Source organism: Grammomys surdaster, unplaced genomic scaffold (genome assembly GCF_004785775.1).
Source record: "Grammomys surdaster isolate TR1022 unplaced genomic scaffold, NIH_TR_1.0 146, whole genome shotgun sequence".
NCBI lineage: Eukaryota > Metazoa > Chordata > Mammalia > Rodentia > Muridae > Grammomys > Grammomys surdaster.
Window position 1 is genome coordinate 7,819,250 of NW_021604604.1, and position 23,424 is coordinate 7,842,673.

A 23,424-nucleotide genomic window follows, 5' to 3' on the forward strand; every position below is an offset into this window, starting at 1 on the left:
CACACACACACACACACACACAGAGTAGATGGAACATAGTACTTGAGGAATGACAACCAAAGTTGATCTCTGGCTTCCACACACACACATGTGTACACATGCACAAATACCAGCACACACACATGTATCCACAGAGACATGTACACAAACCAAAAGAAAAGAAATCTTTATAACTTCCCTGTCTCGGTTTCTGGAATGCAAAATTAGGAGGAATTTTAACCATTGTTAAGGCCCTTCATGCATCTCTCAGATGCTGTGATTTTTCTGTTATCTGCTGCTTTTCTTCTCAGTGTATTTGCCCCATGAGCTGTTATGAGTCATATATTCCTATCTTTCAGTATTTGTTATCAGATGATGTGACCACAGCATAGCACTGGAAATGCTACCAAAAGACCATTAGTTTTCAACTCTGCCCTAAATTCAGGAGAAGTGAGAAAGTACAAAACGGGAAGATGAGCTACCCCTCAGATGGGAAAACAATAGCCATAAGCCTACAAAATTATGTTTGTGGCTTCTAGAAGTCTTTTATAATATAATTTATTTTAACCTCCTAGAACTCTGCGTGTTTCTGTGTCTGTGCATTTCTGTATCTGCCTCTGTCTCTGTGTGTCTGTCTCTCTGACTCTGTCGACATTCTACTTATCCCTACCTATCTAGTTAGCTAGTTAGCATCAACCTACCTTTCATTTATGTCTCAGTGTGTCTCTGCCGATAAGGTGCATACACTGAGTTGGTGTAATTTTATTTAACAGTGTTTCTCAGCACAAGTTGAAGGCTAGGTGCCCTGCCTCGTACTGTAGTGATGTCCTGAAAAGTTTCCCCTTCTGGAAGAAAGCTCATTTAAAACACGGTAAGCAGGAAAGTAGCCAATAATGGCTTGCTATCAGTGTGTCAGCATTCACAATTATTCATGCTGTTAACTGCCCAGAGGATCTCAGACTCCCTGATTCCTGCACAGCAACTTCTCATGAGTCTGTCTTCATCTCATCTCCCAGCCCAGGCTCTTTTAAGTGTTTCATTTTATTTTCTATTTGTGTTTCAGTTCTCATGACACTCTGAATGGAGTCGAGGAGTGCATGCACCTCCCCATTAACCAGAGACTGCCCAAGAAACCTTCAAGAAGGGTGGAGTTATCAGACACAGTGAGACACTGAATATGTACACAGTTCAAACACTGGCCTTTGATGATAAGCAGGCACTGCCTCATACAAAACAAAGCCAGCTGTACCAAATGTCTATCTTAAACCATTGTGGATGGTCTGTACTCACCTTCCGGCAGCCCTTTTCTGCTTCCACTGGTACTACAGCATGAGTTTGTGATGCCATCTTACAGATGTAGCCCAGTGGTTGCTCACAAGCTCTATCTGCCCAGTATCCATCCTACAGAGAAAAAAGAAAAACAAATGATTATCTATTTTAGGACCTTGGTACATTTGTTTCCTTCCAGTGCTGAACCTGGGGCTTTATGCATGCTAGCTAGGGGAAGCTAGCATCTACAAACAAATTGTAAATTCATATCTTACATGTTAGCAGTATATTTGTCTCTACCTGTACAAATGTAAAGAGATTGTAGGACTAATGTGATTCTTTATATTGAATATTCAAAACCAATATGTGTAGTGGGTTAGCTTCATTCTGCTTGCACTCTTAATGTTAATTCTGCTTCCTCAAGAGTGGTTTCCCCCAGTCGAGCAGACCATTACATACTCAGGTGATGTCATGTGAACCTTCTCCCCAAGTTAACTGGTCAATAAAAGGCTAGAACCAGTCATTGGGCAGTGGAGGAGAAAGGTGGGACTGGGGATTCAAGAGAAGGGGGCAGGAAGAAGGAGAGGAGAAAGGTGAGAGGAGAAGAGAGGATGGAGAAAAAGAAGAAGCCACAATGGACCAGAACCACAGGCCAGGAGCAACCAGTAGAAGGTGCAAAGCTCTAAATTGTTGAACCAAGTCATATATATGCACACATGCTTACATACATATTTGCATAATACATGTATAAATGTATACATAAATATGTTCAAAATAGTGCTATATACAGATACAGCATGTGCATATATATCTCATATATATATATATATATACACACACACACATACATCCATATGTATTCATTCATATATATAATTTCAGAATTCAGCAGACAGTATTATTAGTTATTACTTAATGCTATCTTTTTAAAATTTATTTTATTGGATATTTTATTTATTTACTTTACAGATGTCATCCCCTTTCCCTATTTCCCCTCCCTAGAAGCCCCCATCCCATCCCCCCTCCTCCTTTATCCTTTTATACCATTTTAATTACATGTAATGGTGTCTTTCAGCCAAACTTTTATATCATTTATTTATCTTATGGTCTTCTTGACTTTGCTAGACTATAATGAGACACTCCAAAAACTGAATCTAAATTCTCATGCAACTTAAGTCTCAATCAACAACAGAATCCATCTCAGCAGATAACAATCAAGGCAGATAAAGGAGGTCGTGGTACCATTGTCTGACAGTAGCAGAGCGAGCGCCTCACCTTGCCTTTCATCACCACGCAGTCCTCCTGCCTGTTGTTCTCATGGCTTGGCTCTCCCGGAAGCCACTTAGTAAACGTCACTGGGGTTCCATCACTCCACTCAAAATACATTTGAATTTTGATGTCGTTTAAACCAATCCACAGCTCATCATTTGGCTCTACAAAGGAAGAGAATCACCTAAGTACGGCTTTCTTAAAGTAAGACGCAAATACAAAAAGAGTATATTTTCCAAAGGCCGGCAGAGGATTTGAAAGGGTGCTGGGCTGGCCCACTCAGCTCTGCTCTCTTGATTTATAGAGCTATCTATACGTAAGAAGATCATAAGATAGATAGCTTGATCTATAGAGCTTTTATAGAGCTATAAAAGATAATCTATATGCAGTAGATACCTACTGACTACATACTATGATGTCAGTTTTAGGTTATTTAATATTTTCTTTCTATTGTAAATGCGACTGTATTTCTAGCTACAATATTATAATTTACAGGAGTTTTAAAAATGAAATGAGCAACCCCAATCTTGTGAATCAATGTTATTGTTACAAATAACTTATACTTCTGGAACTACAGTATCATACACACACACACACACACACACATATAGTAATCAATGATAGTCAAATATATAATGGAACAAATTTGTAGTGAATGAAGATCTCAGGTTTCATGGCAACAAAAGAAACATTTCCAAATTTAAAAATTAAATGCTATACAGTTCAGAATCTGTTTAATTTCCTTAATTGGAAATGGCATTTTAGCCTTTGATTCCCGTCTTTGACCAGTAAAAGCCAATCACTTCAAAGAATTATAAAGATGGCATTTGGTAGAAAATGCTAAGTGGCTGATTTTCTTCCTCCTGAAAGCTGTCAATCAACTTCATTTTTGCAGAAGTCCTCAAGTGGCCTTTTGCCAGCTTTAGCAGATGTTTCCAGCATCCTGAAGCATGGGAGATAGTTCCAGGATGGCCCCCTCTTCCTTTCACTTGAGTTGGCAGATCAGGAGATTTTGAATAACAAACATAGGCTTCAAAGAAACCTTCCATACCCTCAAGAACTTTAGGATAAAGAACAGTATAAAGTTACGCAGGTACATATGAGTTTTCTGTGTATATTTCCTTGATTTTTTTATTAGTTTACAAAGAATTAGACTTTATTATGTCATTCCTATGTCTACTTTTCTTACTAAACTGTTTTCCTGTTAGATAGCTTACAATTCTACTAACACACACACACACACACACACTGTGTGTGTGTGTGTGTGTTTCAAGCTGTTAAATCAATTTTCATAAATCAGTTAAACAAAATGTATGAACTGGAGTTTATTCCTTCCATCCTTGGGCTCCATAGTATCTACTTTGTACTTTATTTCCATGACTAATATTAGAGCTTCTATCTCACCTAACTAATTTTGTTTTGAAAAATTTTTATTTAGAAGCAATAGTCTTCATTTTATATTTTACTTTTATTAAGATTATTGTGTTCTGTTAAATAAGGAAATGCTGTACTAAAATATTATAAATGTTTTTAGCAACTTTTATTTTTTTAAGATTTCTTTTCTTTTATGTCAGTTTTTTTTCTTCATGTATGTCTCTTTAGCAGGTGTACAGTACCCACTAGGATCAGAAAAGGGCATCAGATCTTCTGGAACTGGTATTAAAAATGGTGGTGAGCTGCCATCTGGGTGCTGTGAACCAAACCTAGGTTTTCAGTAAGAGTAACAACTGCTCTAACAGCTGAGTCATCTCTCCAGGCCCCATAATTCCTTTCTTTCCCCAATGAAAAGCTCTCTAGCTCATTCATTTGTTCTCAGGCTAAATTGAAACTGGTCATCCAACTTCTACAAATAATTACAGTAATAAAAATACATGGTTCTGCTGTGGCTGTCATGTCACAGAGAGTAGAATGGACAGCCCTCTGGCATCTTAACTAACCTGCTTCCAGCACTGGTACATACCAAGCTTCCCAACAGGTCATGGTAAGCTTGAGTGACTGTTAAATACTCCCATTGAGATTACAATTCCATCAGTTAATCTGAGTTTCCCACGATAGGTGAGCACAGAAAAGTTAAGTTGTTCACATGTTACAAGGTCTATTTTCCTGTGTGTGTGTGTGTGTGTGTGTGTGTGTGTGTGTGTGTGTGTGTGTGTGATATCATGGACACGTATGGCCAAGGGACAATCTCAAATGTCCTTCTCCAGGCTCTAACAACTAACTTGCAACGTCCACCAAGTTGACAGGTCAATAACCATCAGGGACTGGCATATCTCCATTTCCCCACTGCCAGAGTTACAAGAGCGCCACCAAACTCAGGGTTTACTTATTTATTTTTAGAAAGTAGACACACATTTAAAGAGTAATAATAAAACAAAAACAAAGAAAATAAGCAAGCAAACAGAAGAAAAAGAGCCAAAGAAAGCACACAAGAAGCACCCAGTTATGTGTTCATTCTGGAAGTCCTCCTTATTCTACAGCTTATGGGGATGTATCTCTCACCCTTCAGAGCCTCAAGACCATACTCGGTCATATCCTCAGAGGCAAATGGTTTCTACTGGACCCTCATGCTAGGAAACATAGTGTTTGCAAGCTTTTCACATCTTTCTCTGCTCCTGCTGTCTTATTTTCCTCTCATGCATTTGTTAAATACCTTCTCTTCCCCTGCACCCTGGTAACTGTTCAGGCAATATGTGTCAGAAAGCCAGGCCGCCCGCCACCATCATCCATTTCCTCTTATTTTGCTGGGTGGAAATTGGGAAGAGCTGCAGCTGTTCAGTAGCCTCATCAGTGACAGAGGCAAAGGGATGTCATTTCATCAGCAAGTCCTCAGAGGGCCTGTCCTTCTGCCTCTTAGCCTGCTTTTCATCAGAACAAACACTCCAGGGTCACTCGGCTCATCTAGAATCTTATTTCTAGGCCTTTACCGGTCTCTATGCATTCTTATAAGTATAGACCTAAAATTGAGAAACTTCTTAAAATCCCCTTGTGGGGCAAATTCAGGTTTTGCTCAAAAAGTTTCTGAACCTAAATTGCTTTCATAGCCACACGGGTGGTGTCTTTTGGGAGTGAATGAGTGGGACAGGCATGGACATGAGGGTCACCAAGGGCCTATACAGTCATCACATCATGAGCCTGCCGCTCATGCCTCTCAATGTCTCTCAAAGATTTAGGGCAGTGCATTTTGCAGTCATTCACTTCTTAATCTGTGTGACAGCCCAGTAAGGAAAACAAAATCTCAAGTATGAGGAGGTTTATTTACAGATGTTTGTTGTGAAGTATAATAATGGCCTTACTGAGAAAAAAAAAGGGACTAGCAGACCAAAATGTACACATATAACACACACACAGACTCACACACACACACACAATTCCAAATTTTATAGTGGCCAACTTAAACACAGATATCCTCAAATCCAGCTATGTGGGAAAATAATATTGAAAACTACCCATAAAGATAACATTTTAAATTTCTTAATGATACAATTATTTAAACTACTATAAAATCTTTATTGGCAGAAGTACCATCTACTTAAATCTATATTGTCAATCAACTATCAATTTAAATTTATTAAACTGAACATTTATCGTTATATTTTTGAGATAAGGGTGGAGAGGGGCCAGCCAAGATGAGCTCAAAGTCAGAGGGATGTTTCTCACCATATCCCAGTTGGGAGAAGACGAAGTCAAACTCCTCGATGCTGTGGATACTTGCCAGGTCACCACCCTCCTTCCTACAGGCTTGTACAGCATATTTCTGGATCTTCCTCTCTTCCCTATGGATCCTATAGCAGTGGCCTGCATAGGGCCACCACTGACCAGGGCAGCCAGTAAGCACATCACTTTCTAGAAAGAAAAAAACGTTTAGAAAGCATTTGAAAGAAATTTGTTTAAATTTGCAACATTTATATACTACCTTGTATATAAAATATTTTGTTATGTATATTGTATAATACTCAGTTTTAGACATAAAAATAACATTCTTCATTTTATGGCATATACACTTATAAGAGATATATGAGAAAGAACTATTCTATCATGTTTATTTTGTTTTAAAAGGGTGATGTGAAAAAATAAAGTATCTTTTACTTTAAAAGGAAGACTGGCAAAAGAGATCACTAGGCTATCCTGGAAGCCATTGAAGAGGGTCCTTTAAAACTGTGATAAAGATGCTGAGATTCAGAGTTGATGGGGGGACTAGTTCCCTAGTGGGGACTGGGGAGGGGGACTGGGTTAATTATCTTTACGGGGCTAGTCACTGAGGGTTTAGTCATGTTCCATTGAGTATATGGGCAACACAAACTGAACTTGGTGTATTTATTTTCTTTTTGGAAGGAAGGCAGAAAAATGGGAGGATTGACCGGTGCAAAATGGGAAACGGTGCATTGGCAAATCAGAAAGCATTGTATAAAATAAATCAAAATAAGATGTCAAGGGCTGATGAAATTGGCACAATGTTAGTGGGGGTGTGAGGTCCCAGGTTCAAACCCCAGGGCCTCAAAAATCAATCAATCAATCAATAACCAAAATCAATCAATCAATACATACATACATAAATAAATAAATGTCCTTATCACTGTCAACCCTGACTAAGCATCTGTGATCTCTGTTTAACTGCAGGAAGCCTGAAGACTGATATCTAATCTATTCTCTAAAAGGACGCAATGCGCCCTGTTCTCATGGACAGTAAGGAAATGTCATCCATGGAGAAAGAGCAATACTTTTAATGCAGGTAGGAGAGGTGTTAAGAGCGGAGTGGGTCGGCCATGGACGTGATGGTCACCAAGTGACCTGTACAGTCATCACAACATGAGACTGCCACTCATGCCTCTCAACTGACCCAACACCATTCATTCACACCCCAAAGACACCACCCGTGTGGCCATGAAAGCAATTTAGGTTCAGAAACTTTTGGAGCAAAACCTGAATTTGCCACAAGGGGATTTTAAGCAAGTCACAGCACATGAATCAAAGTAGCCATTTGATAGTTTATATATGCTTGGCCCAGGGAGTGTCACTATTAGGAGGTGTGGCCTTGTTGGTGTAGGTGTGTAACTGTGGGCGTGGTCTTAAGACCCTCATCCTAGCTGCCTGGAAATCAATCTTCCACTAGCAGAGTTCAGATGAAGATGTAGAACTCTCAGCTCCTCCTGCATCATGCCTGCCTGGATGCTGCCCTGCTTCCACCTTGCTGATAATGGACTGAACCTCTGAACCTGTAAGCCAGCCCAATTAAATGTTGTCCTTTTAAGAGTTGCATTGGTCATGGTGTCTGTTCACAGCACTAAAACCCTAACTAAGACAAGCCACACACATTTTTTAAAAACAGAACTCATATTAAGGCTACATTGTCCATCCTCACTGTGTTGTGGATGAGGAAATAAAACAGAGACACTGCACTTAGAGAAGACAAGCCACACAAAATCATTATTATTTAAATAAATCAGTGTTAAACATCCTCCTTGTTGCTATGAGAAGCTGTGGTCAAATGTCATTACCTTGATTAGATGTTGCAAAAGCTTTACTAGTAATGAGCTATGGGGAGCTACAGTGAAAGTCTCTGAATCTAGAGACATTCTCATCCCAGGATGCCCTTGAATCTGGCATGGGCCCTGGCACATAGTAAGTTCATTGAGTATTGGTTAGAAAAGAGAATGATACTATATTCAACACATAGCAGCTTCTTTTTGATGTTTTACAAACACCATTTTACATAACCTGTGATACTGGATCAGTTTATGTATTTAAGCTAGATTTTATTAAGTGACCTCGAGTGTGCTGCTTCTCTTAGTGCCTGATGCTGGTCCCTTTGGTCATCCTCTCATGTGGGTGGGAGGAAGGATAAGACAGAGTCTCAGGCAGTAGCTAAGTGAGGATGTCCTTGAACTCCTGTTTTTCCTGCTTCAGCCTCTCAGCTGCTGAGATGACAGGTACACATTCTCACAGCTGGCTCTTTGTCATTCTTTGAATCCTGTTTCTCTTTAAGAACAGAGACTACCTAAAGCCTCTTTGTGCAAAGTCAAAATTCCGGAAAGTTCTAAAGCTGTGTATTATAGCTCTGGAGATGTGGGAACTATGGACACACAGGGAATATGGCCAGAACTAAAGGATTTAAGACTGGATTCTTGTCAAGAGGGGCCACCAATTGGGAATGCTACAATTTTTTAACATGTGCAGTGGCTCCAGGAAGGGAAGTTGGAACTTACTCTGCAGAACAGACCAGCCTTGAACTCAGAGACTCACCTGCCTCTGCCTCCTGTGTGCTGAGGTGAAAGCTGTGTGCCATCACACCTAGAAAGTACTATAAATTTAAATCTCTACTTACAGGGGTTTGTCTATACAGAAGAAAAATCCTGTCAGTGTAATGATGCAAAGACCAGTGCTGAGTGGAGCTGAAAATGCAAATCAGGGGCAGCTGTGGATTTAACAGTCCAAGTTGGATGATATAAATGAGATTTTCTAAGAAGAAGAGTCACCAACATTCATATTTTACAAATGAGGAACTTAAAACTGGTGGATTAAGCAATAAGGCCGAATTATAGAATTGTGCCTTTCATTCCAGAGAAACTTAAAAATAACTTTTCTCTACTTCCCCAAAGTAGCAACTACAGGTCTCTGAAGGAGAACTATATTAATTCTTCCAAGAAAGATTTAGCCATCCCTTCGGCAATAGCAATACAAGAGACCCAATTGCAAGCACAATTGATGTCTCCACAGGTTCACCCACAGTGACTCTAGAAAATCTATAAAACAGAACTGAGACCATGAACCAGGAGCCTCCACCCATATCCACAAGAGTTCATAAAACAGGGCCCTCTACCATGTCTATCAGAGATTATAAACCAGGGACCCAATTTACATCCATCACAGGTAATATACCAGAGTCCCCATACAAATCTATCAGTAATCACTAACCAGGGGGCATCCACATCAATCGAAGGTCATGAACCAGAGCCCTTATGTACATCCATCAGTGATCACTAACCAGGAGCTAACCACATCCATCACAGGTCATAAACTGGGACCCTCCACCATGTCTATCCAACAGCTTACCTGGTGAAACTGTAAAAACACCTACTCTCAGATGTAGGAATTCTACTTCTAGGAACATCATGTCTGCAGAATGGCATGCCTGTGAGATTATTCAGCTTCACAAATGATTAGACACAAATTAACACTCAAGGCTGGGGGATAGCTCTGTTAGGAAAGTGCTGTCTTTTTAAGTACAAGTACTAGAGTTTAAAATTCAAAATGCATATTAAAATAAAAATCATGTGCTTATAATTCCAGAACTGGGAGGTGGAAATGGGAAGATTCCTAAAGCTTACTAGCCAGCCTTGCCAACTTGGAAAGTTCTGGGCCAATTAGATACCTAGTTTCCAAAAACAAAGGGGAGGGGGTGGTGGTAGACAGAATGACTAGGAGATGATACACGCTGACCTTGAAACAAATATACATAAACACACAAGTGAAGAAAATTAAAAAAAAATCTGTTAATACAGGACTGATCTTTCCATATAATGCTCCCCCAACCCCCAAAGAGTATGGAGAATCAATTTACATACCCAGTAGAATGATGTACAAAACTGCTGACTAACAAAACCTTAGGATGAGGACTACCTAGAAAGTATCCTGCAGTCTGGTGGTGGTGCAGGAAGAGGCAGGAGAATCACTGTGAGTTCAAGGCCAGCTTGGTCTACAAATCAAGTCCAGGACAACCAGAGCTATTATACAGAGAAATTATGTCTCAAAAAAAAAACCCAACAACAACAAAAACAAGAACAAGAACAAAAAAAAATGTACGCTGCTATTTGTACAAATGAGAGGGAAAAACCACTGTAAATGCATTTGCCTATACACCACAGAAGAGACAGCGAGGGACATAAACACTCTGAAACTAAGATCTTCTCATAAACAGCTCTGGGTGGCAAAAAAATAAAGAGGCAGGGGGAAAATATTATCATTATTGATAATTTGGTGCCTTCTGAATTTGTAACCAGGTCAATCATGTTTACAAATAAATGAAACTGCTTCTAGGAGTCAGGGGAGAAAAGGTAAAAAATGGTTGGTCTTAGTCATTAGAAAGCATTTATTTGAAGCTCATGGTTTCAGAGGATTAGAGCCCATGACATACGTGGGGATCATGTCAGCAAGAAGGTAGGCATGGTGCTGGAGCAGGAGTTGAGAGCTCACATCTTCAGATACAACCATTAGGCAAAGATAGAGAGGTCCTGGGAATGGCCCCAGCCTACTGAAATCCCAAACCCCATCCCCAGTGACACCTGTTCCAATAAGGTCAATCCTTCCAAAACAGTTCCACCTTCCCAAACAGTTCAGGACTGAGTATTCAAATATTTTAGCTTATAGGGGACATTCTCATTCAAACCATCACATGGACCATAAAGTTTCCCAAGCAGAAACAAAGTAAATAAATAAACCCAAGTAAAGCATGAATCATGCCTCCAGAAAAATTGTAGTAATGAGATAAAGGTTATCTTTCAATACGTTGAAAGGACAATCTATGACTGCCTTATCCGCTCAATTCTTTTATAGAACTATAAAACCACTTATTTGCTATTCTACTGGAGTTCAGTAGAATATACAATGTTTAGTTACTGTGTTTTTCTTTTGAATCATTTATTCCATTGTGTGAAGATTTCAATGCAAGATGCTACATTGAACCCAACTTTATCTGTGTGCACAGAATAAAGTCTTTCTCTCCAGATAGTTATTTCCTAATTTTAATTCCAGTTTTTTTTAGGTAGACGGGAATTATATATCCTATGAACGTCTCTTTCTTCTTCTATAATACGTGAAAATAATACCTACTTTATAAGACTAGAGAGATAAGTCTCTTATTTATATAAAAAATTTTGCCCAATATTCAAACAGTTCTTTCTATTCAGAAAACATCAGCAGACAGTAGGACCAAAGAAAAGAGCTTTAGAAGACATACCATTTGATTAATCTATAAATAATTAGAATCTCCCTAGAATCATTTCATGCAATTTTGATTGATTACAGTTTTATTTATCTTTAATTTCTAATATTTTACACATTTGATCATAGAGATCCACTTACCTGAGGGAATGATAAATGGGTTCAAAGTATTGTTGCCCTTTTTACAAATGTAGCCAAGCTTCTGAACACATTCCAGGTTCTCCCACTTGGCATTTTTTCCAGGGTTTAGTGACACACAGCTCTTTCCAGGCTCTGATGATGGACTTCCTTTAAGCAAATTACAAAGTTAAATTGTGACTACTGCATTCTCCTAAGTGGATGGCTTCCATCCACCAACCACCACACCTCACGTTGGCATCCTTGGGATTTAATGGATCCCCATCCTGTCTTTTGCTACACATTCACAAATGATTATTTACTGAGTGCAGAGCAAAAGGCATGGTGGGTATCTATTTGGTTTCTTGATGCTGGGTTATTCCAAGGCTTAAAATGTTAACAGTAGAGTGCTTTGAATTAACCACCCAGAACAATGGATAACATTAGACTTTAAACTTTAAACAACTGTGTGATCATATATGATATCTGTATCTATATATGATATCACATGTAGAATGACTGAATAAAAGTAATGCATGCTTCTCTAAGCTGGCCATATTAATGTCAATAACAACCCCCAAAACTAATTGAAGATAGCTAAAGAAATAGTCCAGATAGGCCAGATGACCTCTGTTAACTTTCCCCAGTCAGAAAGGAGTGATCAAAATAAAAGACAATGGGAGGGACAAACAGTGAAAGAGATCTAGAAACCAATGTGCCACACTCCCAGAACTAAGATTCTTAGTGCATTTAGTTGAAATAATTGAAGAAAAGCTTTTGGAACCATCTCTTCCTTTTCTTACAGGAAGCTGGTTAAAGAACCAGACTCGGTTGACAACTGTATTTGTCTATGGATACATCAGTTTATCACTACATCCTCCGATGTGCCATTTGTCTGCTGCAATGGATGCATGCATCTATCACTATATCCTCTGATGTATCATTTGTCTACTGCAATGGATACATGCATCCATCTACATTCTCGGATGTATCATCTGTCTGCTCTAACGGATACATGGATCCATCCCTACATCCTCCTATGTGCCATTTATTTACTGCTATGGATACATGTGTCCATCCCTACATCCTCAGATGAGGCATTTATCTACTACAATGGATTCATACATCCATCTCTACACTCTCTGATCTATCATTTCAACCCCAGTGTTCCAGAAAGTAATTTCATCTCATGCCTAACTCTGACAAATCGGCTACACACATTCTGTCAATAATTCTATTTTGTGACTTCTGACATGCTTGTTATGCACTGGAATTTCACGCTCCCCATAAAAAGGAAATCATGCCACCTGCCCTTGGAAGTCTTTAACAGAAACATTTTCCAGGTTGTATAAATACTACAAAAATAAAAAAAATACATATAAAGATGTTTTTAAAAATCTGTTGATAAAATGGTCAAGACAAAAGGATAGTAAAGCTTACAGATTCTGCATCAGTGTGGAAAAAAACTTTCAAGAAACAATATAATGCACACTGGTCTTAAATACTATGCTCTTTTGTAAATCAAATTATATGTTCATTTATCAATACAACACCTCTTCCAACCTTGAGACAGCAGTTAGAGGTCTTTACTAATCTCGTGATTGTTAGATAGTTGAATTTATATTTCTTCATCACTCACATAAAGTATTCCTAATTGAAATTCAATTATATTTTATCAGATGCATTACTTAGTAAATGTTTAATTGAAACAGTTGACTGAGTAACTTAAACAGAAATAGTTTAAACATTCTAATTTAGATGCGTTAGTATTGAACCTATTTTCTAGGAATCAGAAAAGCATTTTTCCCTTTCCTATTATGCCTTTTCCAAAGGTAACACCAAATTTCTTCAGTGAAATCTAAGACCACAAGGGGTTGGATATTAAACTCTTTGCACACAACTGAATAGTAGAGAAAATGGTCTATTTCGTGAAGTGGAGTTCTTTTACCTACTAAAAATAAGAATGAACTGACATCCCCTACCATATGATTAGCATTGTCTGAGGCGTCTACGTCCAGCTGAGATTCTCTAACTTCCCTTGAGCCCAAGGGCAGCAGACAAATGATGCCATCACTTATGATGGAAGGACATCTATCTTCACATGCACTGACAGTTACTTCACGTATTTCAGAAGAAAATAAGGCAGATTATCATTTCAAGAATCAAGCCATAGGGTTGAGGATAGCTCAGAAATAGATTAACCAGTCATGATTTCTAGTATAAAACAATTCACATAACATCCCTATGTTCATCAGACAGTGAGAGAACATGTTGAATGGAATTTCATGGTGAAATATAGCCAGTACAAACATATTATTTTTGCAGGATTGATCATTGGACTCAGGACTTTGTGCACGTCAAATGAGTGTTCTGCCCTTGAGATTTGTCATAGTCCCTGAAGCCTAATCAACTTAAGTAAACACATTGCCCTATATGTTGATTCTCTAAAATTCTCTCCCATGTTTAAACACTTTTAAAAATACTGTTTTATCTAATTTTCTTCTTAAAAAGTAAAAGTCAAGATATGAAGCAGAAAGCTTAACTTGTATAAGCCAAATGGTTTTAAAATACATTTAATGTCTCAAAAAAAAAAAAAGAAGGTAGGAAAAAAATTGTGAAACAAGGCATAACCCTGAATATTTACGGCTGGTCCTAACACTCAGAAGGCAGAAGGATCAACTGCTTGAGACAACCTGGCCAATAAAGGAAACTAGGCTGGGAGTGGGGTAATGGAGAGAAGAGGAGGAAGGGGAAGGGAAGGAGGGAAAGGGAAAGCCTCAACTTTTCAAACACAATCTCAACAGTGTCTGCAGCAAAGCTGATAAAACATGATTAATACACACTTCTCCTTTCCTGATCCACAGCAGGAATCACTAATCATTAACTTTACTCTGCTCCACTAAGCCAAGCTCGGTAGTGTGCTATAGTTAGAGAGGCTTGAATCACACTTAACACCACTCCGGTGTTAACATCCTACTACTCAACAGATGAAAACATTTCAGAACTGATCTTCATGTTTCTCTGAAGAACTGTTTCCTATGTACAATTCATATACAGCCATCAGTCTCCTTTTTGTGTTCTGTCAACCTTGTATGTTGAAACAAAAGGAAGTGATAACAAAGAAAGAATAAAACCACACACACAGAGACACACACACACAGAGACACACACACACACACAGACACACACACACACCACACACACACCATAGAAGTGTATCAAGATGGAAGTTATCACTTTTCTAACTTCCAGATAGTCAGAAGCTGCTGAACAGTACCCCCTGAATCTCTCTTTTATAATCAAACTGTATATTGTCAATAAAATTGTTAATGCTAGTATATAATTTTACAATTTGTGGTTGAGATAGTATTTCAATTTAACCCTATTATATTATAAACAACATGAAACAGTATTATCATAGACTTTAAGATCATGGTAATATTAAAAATATCTCATGACCTACGATAATGAGAAATTCACCACTAACCCAGAATATTCAGTTCTCCTAAATTCATAATGTGTATTTATAGATATTACTAGATATGAACATATGTGCACAGCTAGGCCTCATGTCATAGGACTGAAATCCCAGCTACTCAGGAGTCTGAGAAGGAAGGCTCCCAAGTTCAAGGTCTTCCTGGAGTAGAGTAAATTCAAGGCCAGTCTGTATAATGAAGTGAGACTGTCTCAAATTAAAAGTATATAGAGGGCTGAGAACATAGTTTAGTGGTTCTCTAACATGCACAAGGCCCTAGTTTCTGTCCTTAGTATCTACCCAAGTGTGTTAGATCATTGATGTCTATATAGCATTGCATATATCAGAAATATATATGAATATATACATATATATACATATATATTTGCTTTTATATAGTATATAAGCGAATTTTAACTAAAATTTTAAAATTCAGATAGTACAAGAGAATCCCAAAATTTAGAGAAGGTAACAGTCATACAAAAAGTTAGAACACTTAAACTTTAAAACAGTTGCTTCAAGGACAATGACAAAGTTAATACAACACAAAATACATATTAACACTAATTCTATTTTCTATTATCTTTAATCATACATGAGAATAGCTACAAAATATGCTTTTGAGTGTAAAACCTTAACAAACTACTTAGAGAGTGTAGACATCAAACAGAAGTGAGTTGACTGTCATGATTCTCCTGGGAGACAAGTCCTTACCCCAGAAAGCTGGTCTTGTGTAAACTTGCACATTAGATAATCAAATCCAGGCTGTAGATTTCAAAGCATGATGGGAAATAAGCTATGTCCCATTGAGTCTTTTTGAAATCTATATGCAACATGAGGAAGACCCTTAAGATATCTCAGTGAACTATACTCAGCCAATAATACCAGGCAGGCTTAAACTTACCTGGTAGCCAGTTTAGATACCGGAATGGGCTTCCTCCAGCCCACTGCCAACCAGTGCTTACACTCAGACTGTTGAGTCCAATCCAGAGTCCCGAGCTCAAGGAACTGGTTAATCCTATAGGGCAAAAAACAACACAAACATAAAATAGGCATTGAGAAACGACAGTGAAATTAAATCCAGAATTAAATGTGTTAGAGCACATTCTGCTCCTTCAGAGGACCCTAGTTAGGTTCCCAGCACTCATGTTGGGTGGCTCATAACCATTTCTAACTCTGCTCCATGGGATCCAACGCCTTCTGGCCTTCAAACGAACTTGCACATGCATACATACATGCATGCACGCATGCACGCATACATGCACACACAAACACACACACAAACACACACACATAGAGGCAATAAAAAATAAAATCTGTTTCTTAAATGTGAGGGAAATGTGATTAATATCACTAAAACTTTATAATCTACAACAAGTAGAACCATGACATCCACTAGCAGGCAGAGAATGCTATGATAAGCTAGCAGTGCTTTAGGTCAGGATTCCACACAAATGTCATCACCTTAACCGCTGTGTACTCTCATGCTTCTTACGTGGACATGAGGGTATTAACTCATGAAATAATGACTCTCTTACATCCCTTGAGAGTACAAATAAGATTTATTTTATAGAAAATCAAAGCTTCTCTACAGCAGAAAATTTTTACTAAAGATTTTGACTGACATTTTCATAACTCATTACTTCAACTTTGTATTTCAGAACATATTTTGAAAATTTTATGAAACGTTTTAAGTCAATTTTACTACTTTAAAATGGTGATTAAACTGAAAAGTTTTTATATTTATTCCAACACAAGCAATGTTTTCTTTAGGCAGATAATAAATAATAATCAGTGGTTTTGACTACCGAAGCCTAATATGGAATAAAAATAAAACTGCCACATAGACCTGCTAACATATTTTAACCTCTTACAGTTTGTATCTTTCAAAACAAATCAAAAGTCTGGATTTTCTAATCTCTCCAAATTGTTTTAGTGACTGGGAAACAATTTTTAAATATATGCTTTGATTTATTTAATTATAAAAAACCACCCTAATCTTTATATATGTTAGAAAACAAATTTCCCAGTTGATGCTGAGTGGTATCAGTGGAACGTTTTCCCCCATAAAATGTGTTAGCAATTAAGCACTTGCCCATTGTTTTCCAAGGCTAAAAAAAAAAACACAACACAGGAAAGGAGGCAGAAAGAATGCAAGAGCCAGAGGATGGGGAAACATGCAGCACAAAGATGGTTCTGAACATGCACCGCCATTGTGCTCAAGACTCTGCAGCAGTGGTCATCTGCAGGAGAGCAGGGCCCACAGTATGCCATCATGGGTAGGGGAGGGAATCCTGAGGCCACACCCTTCTTTGAGGGGCTATTGGCCATTAGCAGTTGCTCCAGAGAAGAAGAATCATTTTCTTCATGGGTATATAGCCACTGGTAAGTTGTCCTTACCCCCAGGAAATAACTTTCCACCCACGCTCAGTCAAGAAATTCCAATTAAACTCAGTACGAAACACACAAAAGGAGACTTGAGATAGGAGGGGGCCTTGTTAAAAAGAGAAGAATCACTCCAGCAGACAGTGATGAGAGGCAGGAATTCTATATATGAAAGTGACTAAAATGGATTACGTGAATATATGGGGCCGTCAAATGACAGCTTTTTAATTATCTGTAAGTTATATATACAAAAACAGTTTAAAAACTATGATGGAATTGAACTTCTATCCAATGTCCATATGACAATGGTTCTCAGATTCCATAGTTAGGATTCAATAAAAAAGTCACTCAAGTATATCGAAGCCACTAAAATTGTTGCTAGGTTTCCATTAGCCTATTTATACACACATTAGTGTCTTCTATTGAAATCTCTAGAAATTGGACACCATGGCAATGTCAAGGTCAAATTTTACATCTATTCACGCCAGTTCCAAATACAGTGTACTTTCTTAGGGAATCATGCCCTGTGCCTTGCCCTTGGCTTGTTCTCATCTAACAAAGGCACTGCAAAGAAAGATTCACCTGAGGGTATCGGTCAGGCTGATATTCATTAGTTCAATAGAGATTTATTCAGTTTTATTATTTAACTGTCCCCAGGACTGGAAGCATGTGCTGAAAAATTAACCCAGTTGGGTGTTTTTTAAATTGATTGGTTTTCTTTCTGACAGTGCCATGCTATGTAGCTCTGGCTTGCCCAGAAGTCACTAGGAAGACAAAGCTGATCTCAAAGTCACAGAGATCTGCCTGTCTCTGTCAAGCACTGGGGTAAAAGATGTGTACCACCAAACCCAGCTCTTATTATGACATTTTAATATGAACTAACAACATGAGAAAAATAGTAAGGAAATTGAATAAAAAGAAAATTGAATACTGATATGTACATTTCGATGGCAAATAATTAAAATCCACTTATTTTTAATGTGTACAGGTATTTTGCCTGCATGATATCTGGGCACATGGGTGTCTGGTGTCCAGAGAGACCAGAAGAAAGTCACTGGGTCCCCTAGAACTGGAGATTTGGTTTTAAACTACGAAATGGTTGCTGAGAATTGAACCTACGTCTAGAAATGTGGTCAGTGGTCCTATACTGCTGGGCCATCACTCCAGCCCCAGCTTATTCTTTATCAGGCTTTCTAGAAGAAAAGGGCTGAGTAGCTAGCACAGCACTCTCAAGTACATTATATTTGTGGAAGCATCTAGTCCTGTTCCTTCATGGAACAGCTAGGACAATCAAAGTCGGACAGGTTAAATACCTTACTGAAAGTTAACATAGTAGTCATATAGGTCAGAATCAGAGCCCAAGATTCAGCTGAGTATTTCCTATGATTTAATCCCTTTTAAACTTAAATTTCCATGGGCTAGAGAGATGGCACAGTGGACAACAGCATTTGATACTCTGGCATAGGACCAAGGTTCAGCTCTCGGCATGCACCTGGTAGTTCACAACCATCAGTAACTCCAGTACCAGGGGGGCTGATGTCCTTTTGTGACCTCCATAGGCATTGGTCACATATGTGGTACACATACATACATGCAGGCAAATACTCATATCCATGAAGTCAAACTAATAAATCTGAAGACCAGAAATGTCATCAAGAGGGGAGAGATTCACTTAGTCGTAAATCTGTGTTATAAATATCAAATATTCTTTATTAAGGTAGATGGTAAATTTATGTCATGTCAATTTTACAGTTTTCTGTCCTACTGGTAACTCCTTTTACTTAACTTTTTAATATATTATTGAAATTATTTTGAATAATATATCATCCCTTTAGGAAGAAGAAATCAGCTTTAAAAAAAAAAGTCGTCTCACTCTTAATGCAAGAGAAAATATATCTCTAGACTGTGCTAAGAAATAACCAAAGATCAATCCTGGATAGATATTATCCTGTCTATTAAAACAATTACTGTTGACTGTTAGATTTTTTCACAAATTCCAACATGAATAAGGTTATACTAACTTGAATAATGATCACTCCTATATTTCCAGGGGATATAGTAGAGAAAATGTTCTTTTAAAGTACAATTCCAACTTGAACATGGTGACACATGTCTATAACCTTAGCATTCAGGATGCTGAGCCAAAAAGAATGAAGAGGAAGAGGCTGAGGCAAGCATGGTGGCATATACCCTGAATCCCAGCACTCAGGAGGCAGAGGCAGGCAGATCTCTGTGAGTTCCAGGATAGCCAGCACTACATAGAAAAACTCTGTCTCAACAACAACAATAACAACAACAACAACAACAAACTCCCTTAGAATAAGACCCCATTTCCAAATTGGAAATTTAGTAGCATTTTAGAATGTTAAATCAGCTATTACAAGAAGTGCTCTGACACTTTAAATATATGAGCAACTAAGGACATAAGAGCTAAACATAATAGTAAATACTTATAATCCCAGCACTCTAGGCTGAAGTAGGAAGGTTGCTGTGTGTTTGGGACCAGCTTAAGGTTAAGTACCAGGCCAACCTGTACTACATAACACGATTCTGTCTTAAAAACAAACAAACAACATGCATAAGATTTTCAAAGCTGTGAAAAACTCAGTGATGGATGAAGAATTAAAGTGTGTTCTGTATCACACTTTTCACCAGATCTGGCATCATGAGAAGTTGACTGCAGCTGTTTAAAGAAACCACCCTCTGTCGACCTTAAATTCTATGCTCCAGACCCTAGACCCTCGCCTCGCACTGCATCCCAAATCCTGGACCTGGACCTGCAAGCTGCATGGAGCTTCTATGCTTACCTTGAGAACTAAATGGATACTTTATAATTGTGCCTTCAAGATAGTAATATGCCCAGGGATCACACATGGTGGCTGTCATTCCCACAACAGTTAGCGGCTACATGCTACACTGATATTAGTGATAGTGTGATTTGGAAACAAAATTCAAATCTTGTGCTAAGGGTGTCATTTAAAAGTCTGTCTTCAGGGCTGGAGTGATGACTCAGCAGTTAAAGGCACTGACTACTCTACCAGAGGTCCTGAGTTAAATTCTCAGCATACATGGTGGCTCACAACCATCTGTAATGGGATCCAATGCTCTCTTCTGGTGTGTCTGAAGACAGCTACAATGTATTCATATATATATAAATAAATAAATAAATAAATAAATAAATAAATAAATAAATGTCTGGCTTCTGTGAGTTTCCATCCTCAGCACAGAAAAAAGAAAGGAAGGAAGCAAGCAAGCATCACTGAATTCAGGTAGGCATCACCCACTCTCCTGCATGTGTGTAATTTTCTAAAGGGTCAGACCAAGAATTTTTATTTTAGCTATATAGAGCATCAATTATCAATTCCACAAGATATTTTTGGTGTATACATTGTACAATAATTATATAATGATGCATACTTAAGTCTACTTTTAAACTTAGTTATAATAAAGTCTGTCCATTATTATACCGGTATCTAGATTTTTCTTTCCACGTGCATAGCTCATTTGTTTGCATGAAAGGAAATTGGTTTACACACATGTGCATGCACACACACACACACACACACCAGGGTAACAGGCCAAATTTCACTTCCCCCAGCCCCTTTAAGTTCTGTAAATGATCATTCAAATTACATGTAATTGTGAATTAGGTTCAGGAATTGAGGATTAAATAGAGCATCCTGACATACATGTTTCTGGAGAGAAGCTGAGGAGAAGATACTATGGCAGTGGGCTATGTGCAAATAAACATCTAGGTAGAAGCATGCCACCCTGGGGATAGTACAAAACCACACTACAGATTAGGAAGACATTTACTGGCAAGAAGAGATTCTAATGAATGAATTAAGGTTCTCCCCGGAGCTTTGGGCATGCCAGATTACTGCTATTTTTTGATTTAGACTCGGGCAAGGTAAAACTGAAGACAGAGATGGACTCCAATTCGGCCCTTTTTGTGAACTTAAAACATGAAGCAACCTACCTCAGCTTTCACTCATTGATCTGCCATGCCCTCTCTAAAGTGAGATAACAATATTTATTTGCAAGGTTAATGTAAGCTTAAGCAGTAAATTCCAGTTTATGGCACATGGCCCCTATCCAGTATAGGTCAACAAATCTGTTTTCTATGGCAATCATCCTATGAAGTCCGCCCTGGCCTCAAGCTTATCCCACCTTGGCCTTTGAGTATGGGGATGACAGGTGTCAACCACCACACTCATACTAACAATAGTCTTTAACATCAGAGTCATCGCTCTGGTGTATGCATATTTTTAAAATCCTGTTCACTTTCCAAACTCCTTTAATAAGATACACTTTATTTCTATTATGAGTTGTTTTCATTTTGAATGTCTATTTCTCACAACAGAACATAGCACAAATATCCATGTGCCACATCATTAGTTCCTAGATTCCTCCCCAGCAAAAGCCAAAGGATATCGAATACTGTGAATATCTTTCTTCTTGAGAAAGGAATGTCTTTCCTCTGTTTAAGATTTTTTCATTTCCTGTCAGATAACCTTTCCTTGTGGCATGCTATTTCAGACTTACAGAAAGTCAGGAAGTGCCCTGGCTCTCCCTGGAAAAGCCACTCATTTCCAGATTCTACTGGAAATCTGCTGACTACATTCTGGAAGTTGAGTAAGATTTAGAGAAACATGTGAAATGAACTCAGCCCCAGCCTCCAGGACCTCCTGCTGCCCTGATGGACATGCTAACTCCCCTGCTGATCTGACTATGGAAACCAGACACCAGGGCACAGAGTCTAGTTTGGTAGAGTTGCTGTCCACACCTAAAAATCACTTGGTATATAGTCAAAATGCAGATTCCCAAGCTAGATACTCATCAAGACTTGGATAGCCCCCTACCTCCACCTCAAAAATATGCTGCCTATGATGAATAACTGGCATTACTTTTAAGAACTATAACGCTGAGGCCAGAAAGATGCATTTGCAGGAGAAAGCACTTGTCACCAAGCTTAGGAACCTGGGTTTGATCTCTGAAACCTACATGGCAGAAGGGAAGAATCAAGTGGAACAGGCTGTCCTTTCACACACACACACACACACACACACACACACACAGAGAGAGAGAGAGAGAGAGAGAGAGAGAGAGAGAGAGAGAGAGAGAGAGACTACTACACTGTTTTCTTGCAATCAAATAATTGTTCCATTGTTCAAATTTTAGGGTGAATTTCTAAATAATTACTTTTATTTTTTTCATCTTTTGCCATTCAGTAACTATTGAGACACTCTTCCTTGGAAGGGCCAGTGAGAATCTCCCTAGAGTGGGAGGCACACCTACCATAACATCATCTCTAACAGCTTACCTCATGAGATGGCTCTCCACATTGTATTCATTTGGCTTTCCCTATGTGCTTCCTTCCTATCACTGTGTCTGGTCCCTTGTTGGGTTCCTTCTTTATATCTTATAGGACTTCAAGTCCTGTGTTCAATAGGCCAGGGTCAGCCTGGGTATCCTAACAGAATGTCCACTGCAAAGTTATCCAGATAGATAGCCTGCTCAGTAAGTAAAGGAACAAATGTTTTTATTTATGTAAAGTGTTTATAAGTAGATGATGGGGAATTTGTGCAAACCAGTATATAAATAGGTAGTAAGAAGAGCTGAGGGGATAATTTCATCAATAATGTGATTGCTATGTTACAAGAACTGAGTTTGGTCACCAGGGGCCCCATAAAATGTCTTTTGTGGTGGAGCATTCATACAGTCCCAGAGCTGGAGAGACAAGAGACAAAAGGATCCCTGGGTCTCAGTGGACAGTCAGACTAGCCTGAACAGGAAGCTCCCAGTCCCAGACAGAGGCCTTATCAAAAAGAAAAATGGTGGTTGGCTACTGAAGTATGTCAGCCAAGGTTGATGATCTGAGTCCAGAGCAGGACCCACACACAAGAGTTATTGACCAACAAAATTGGATGCCATAGGTTTTGTTTTGTTTTTGTTGTGGTAGTGATTTTATTTATTTATTTATTTATTTATTT

The 23,424-nt window shown here is 38.5% G+C and overlaps 1 protein-coding gene across 1 annotated transcript in view; it reads right to left on the minus strand.

The window, feature by feature from the left end:
• Mrc1 (mannose receptor C-type 1) overlaps nt 1-23,424 on the minus strand; it is a 90,200-nt gene that overhangs the window by 43,632 nt on the left and 23,144 nt on the right. The window contains exons 5-9 of the mRNA XM_028764915.1: nt 15,951-16,064; nt 11,596-11,742; nt 6,175-6,360; nt 2,524-2,681; nt 1,270-1,380 (exon numbers count right to left, since the gene is read on the minus strand). Of these exons, the coding sequence (XP_028620748.1) occupies nt 1,270-1,380; nt 2,524-2,681; nt 6,175-6,360; nt 11,596-11,742; nt 15,951-16,064 (716 nt within the window). The remainder of the gene's footprint in view (nt 1-1,269; nt 1,381-2,523; nt 2,682-6,174; nt 6,361-11,595; nt 11,743-15,950; nt 16,065-23,424) is intronic.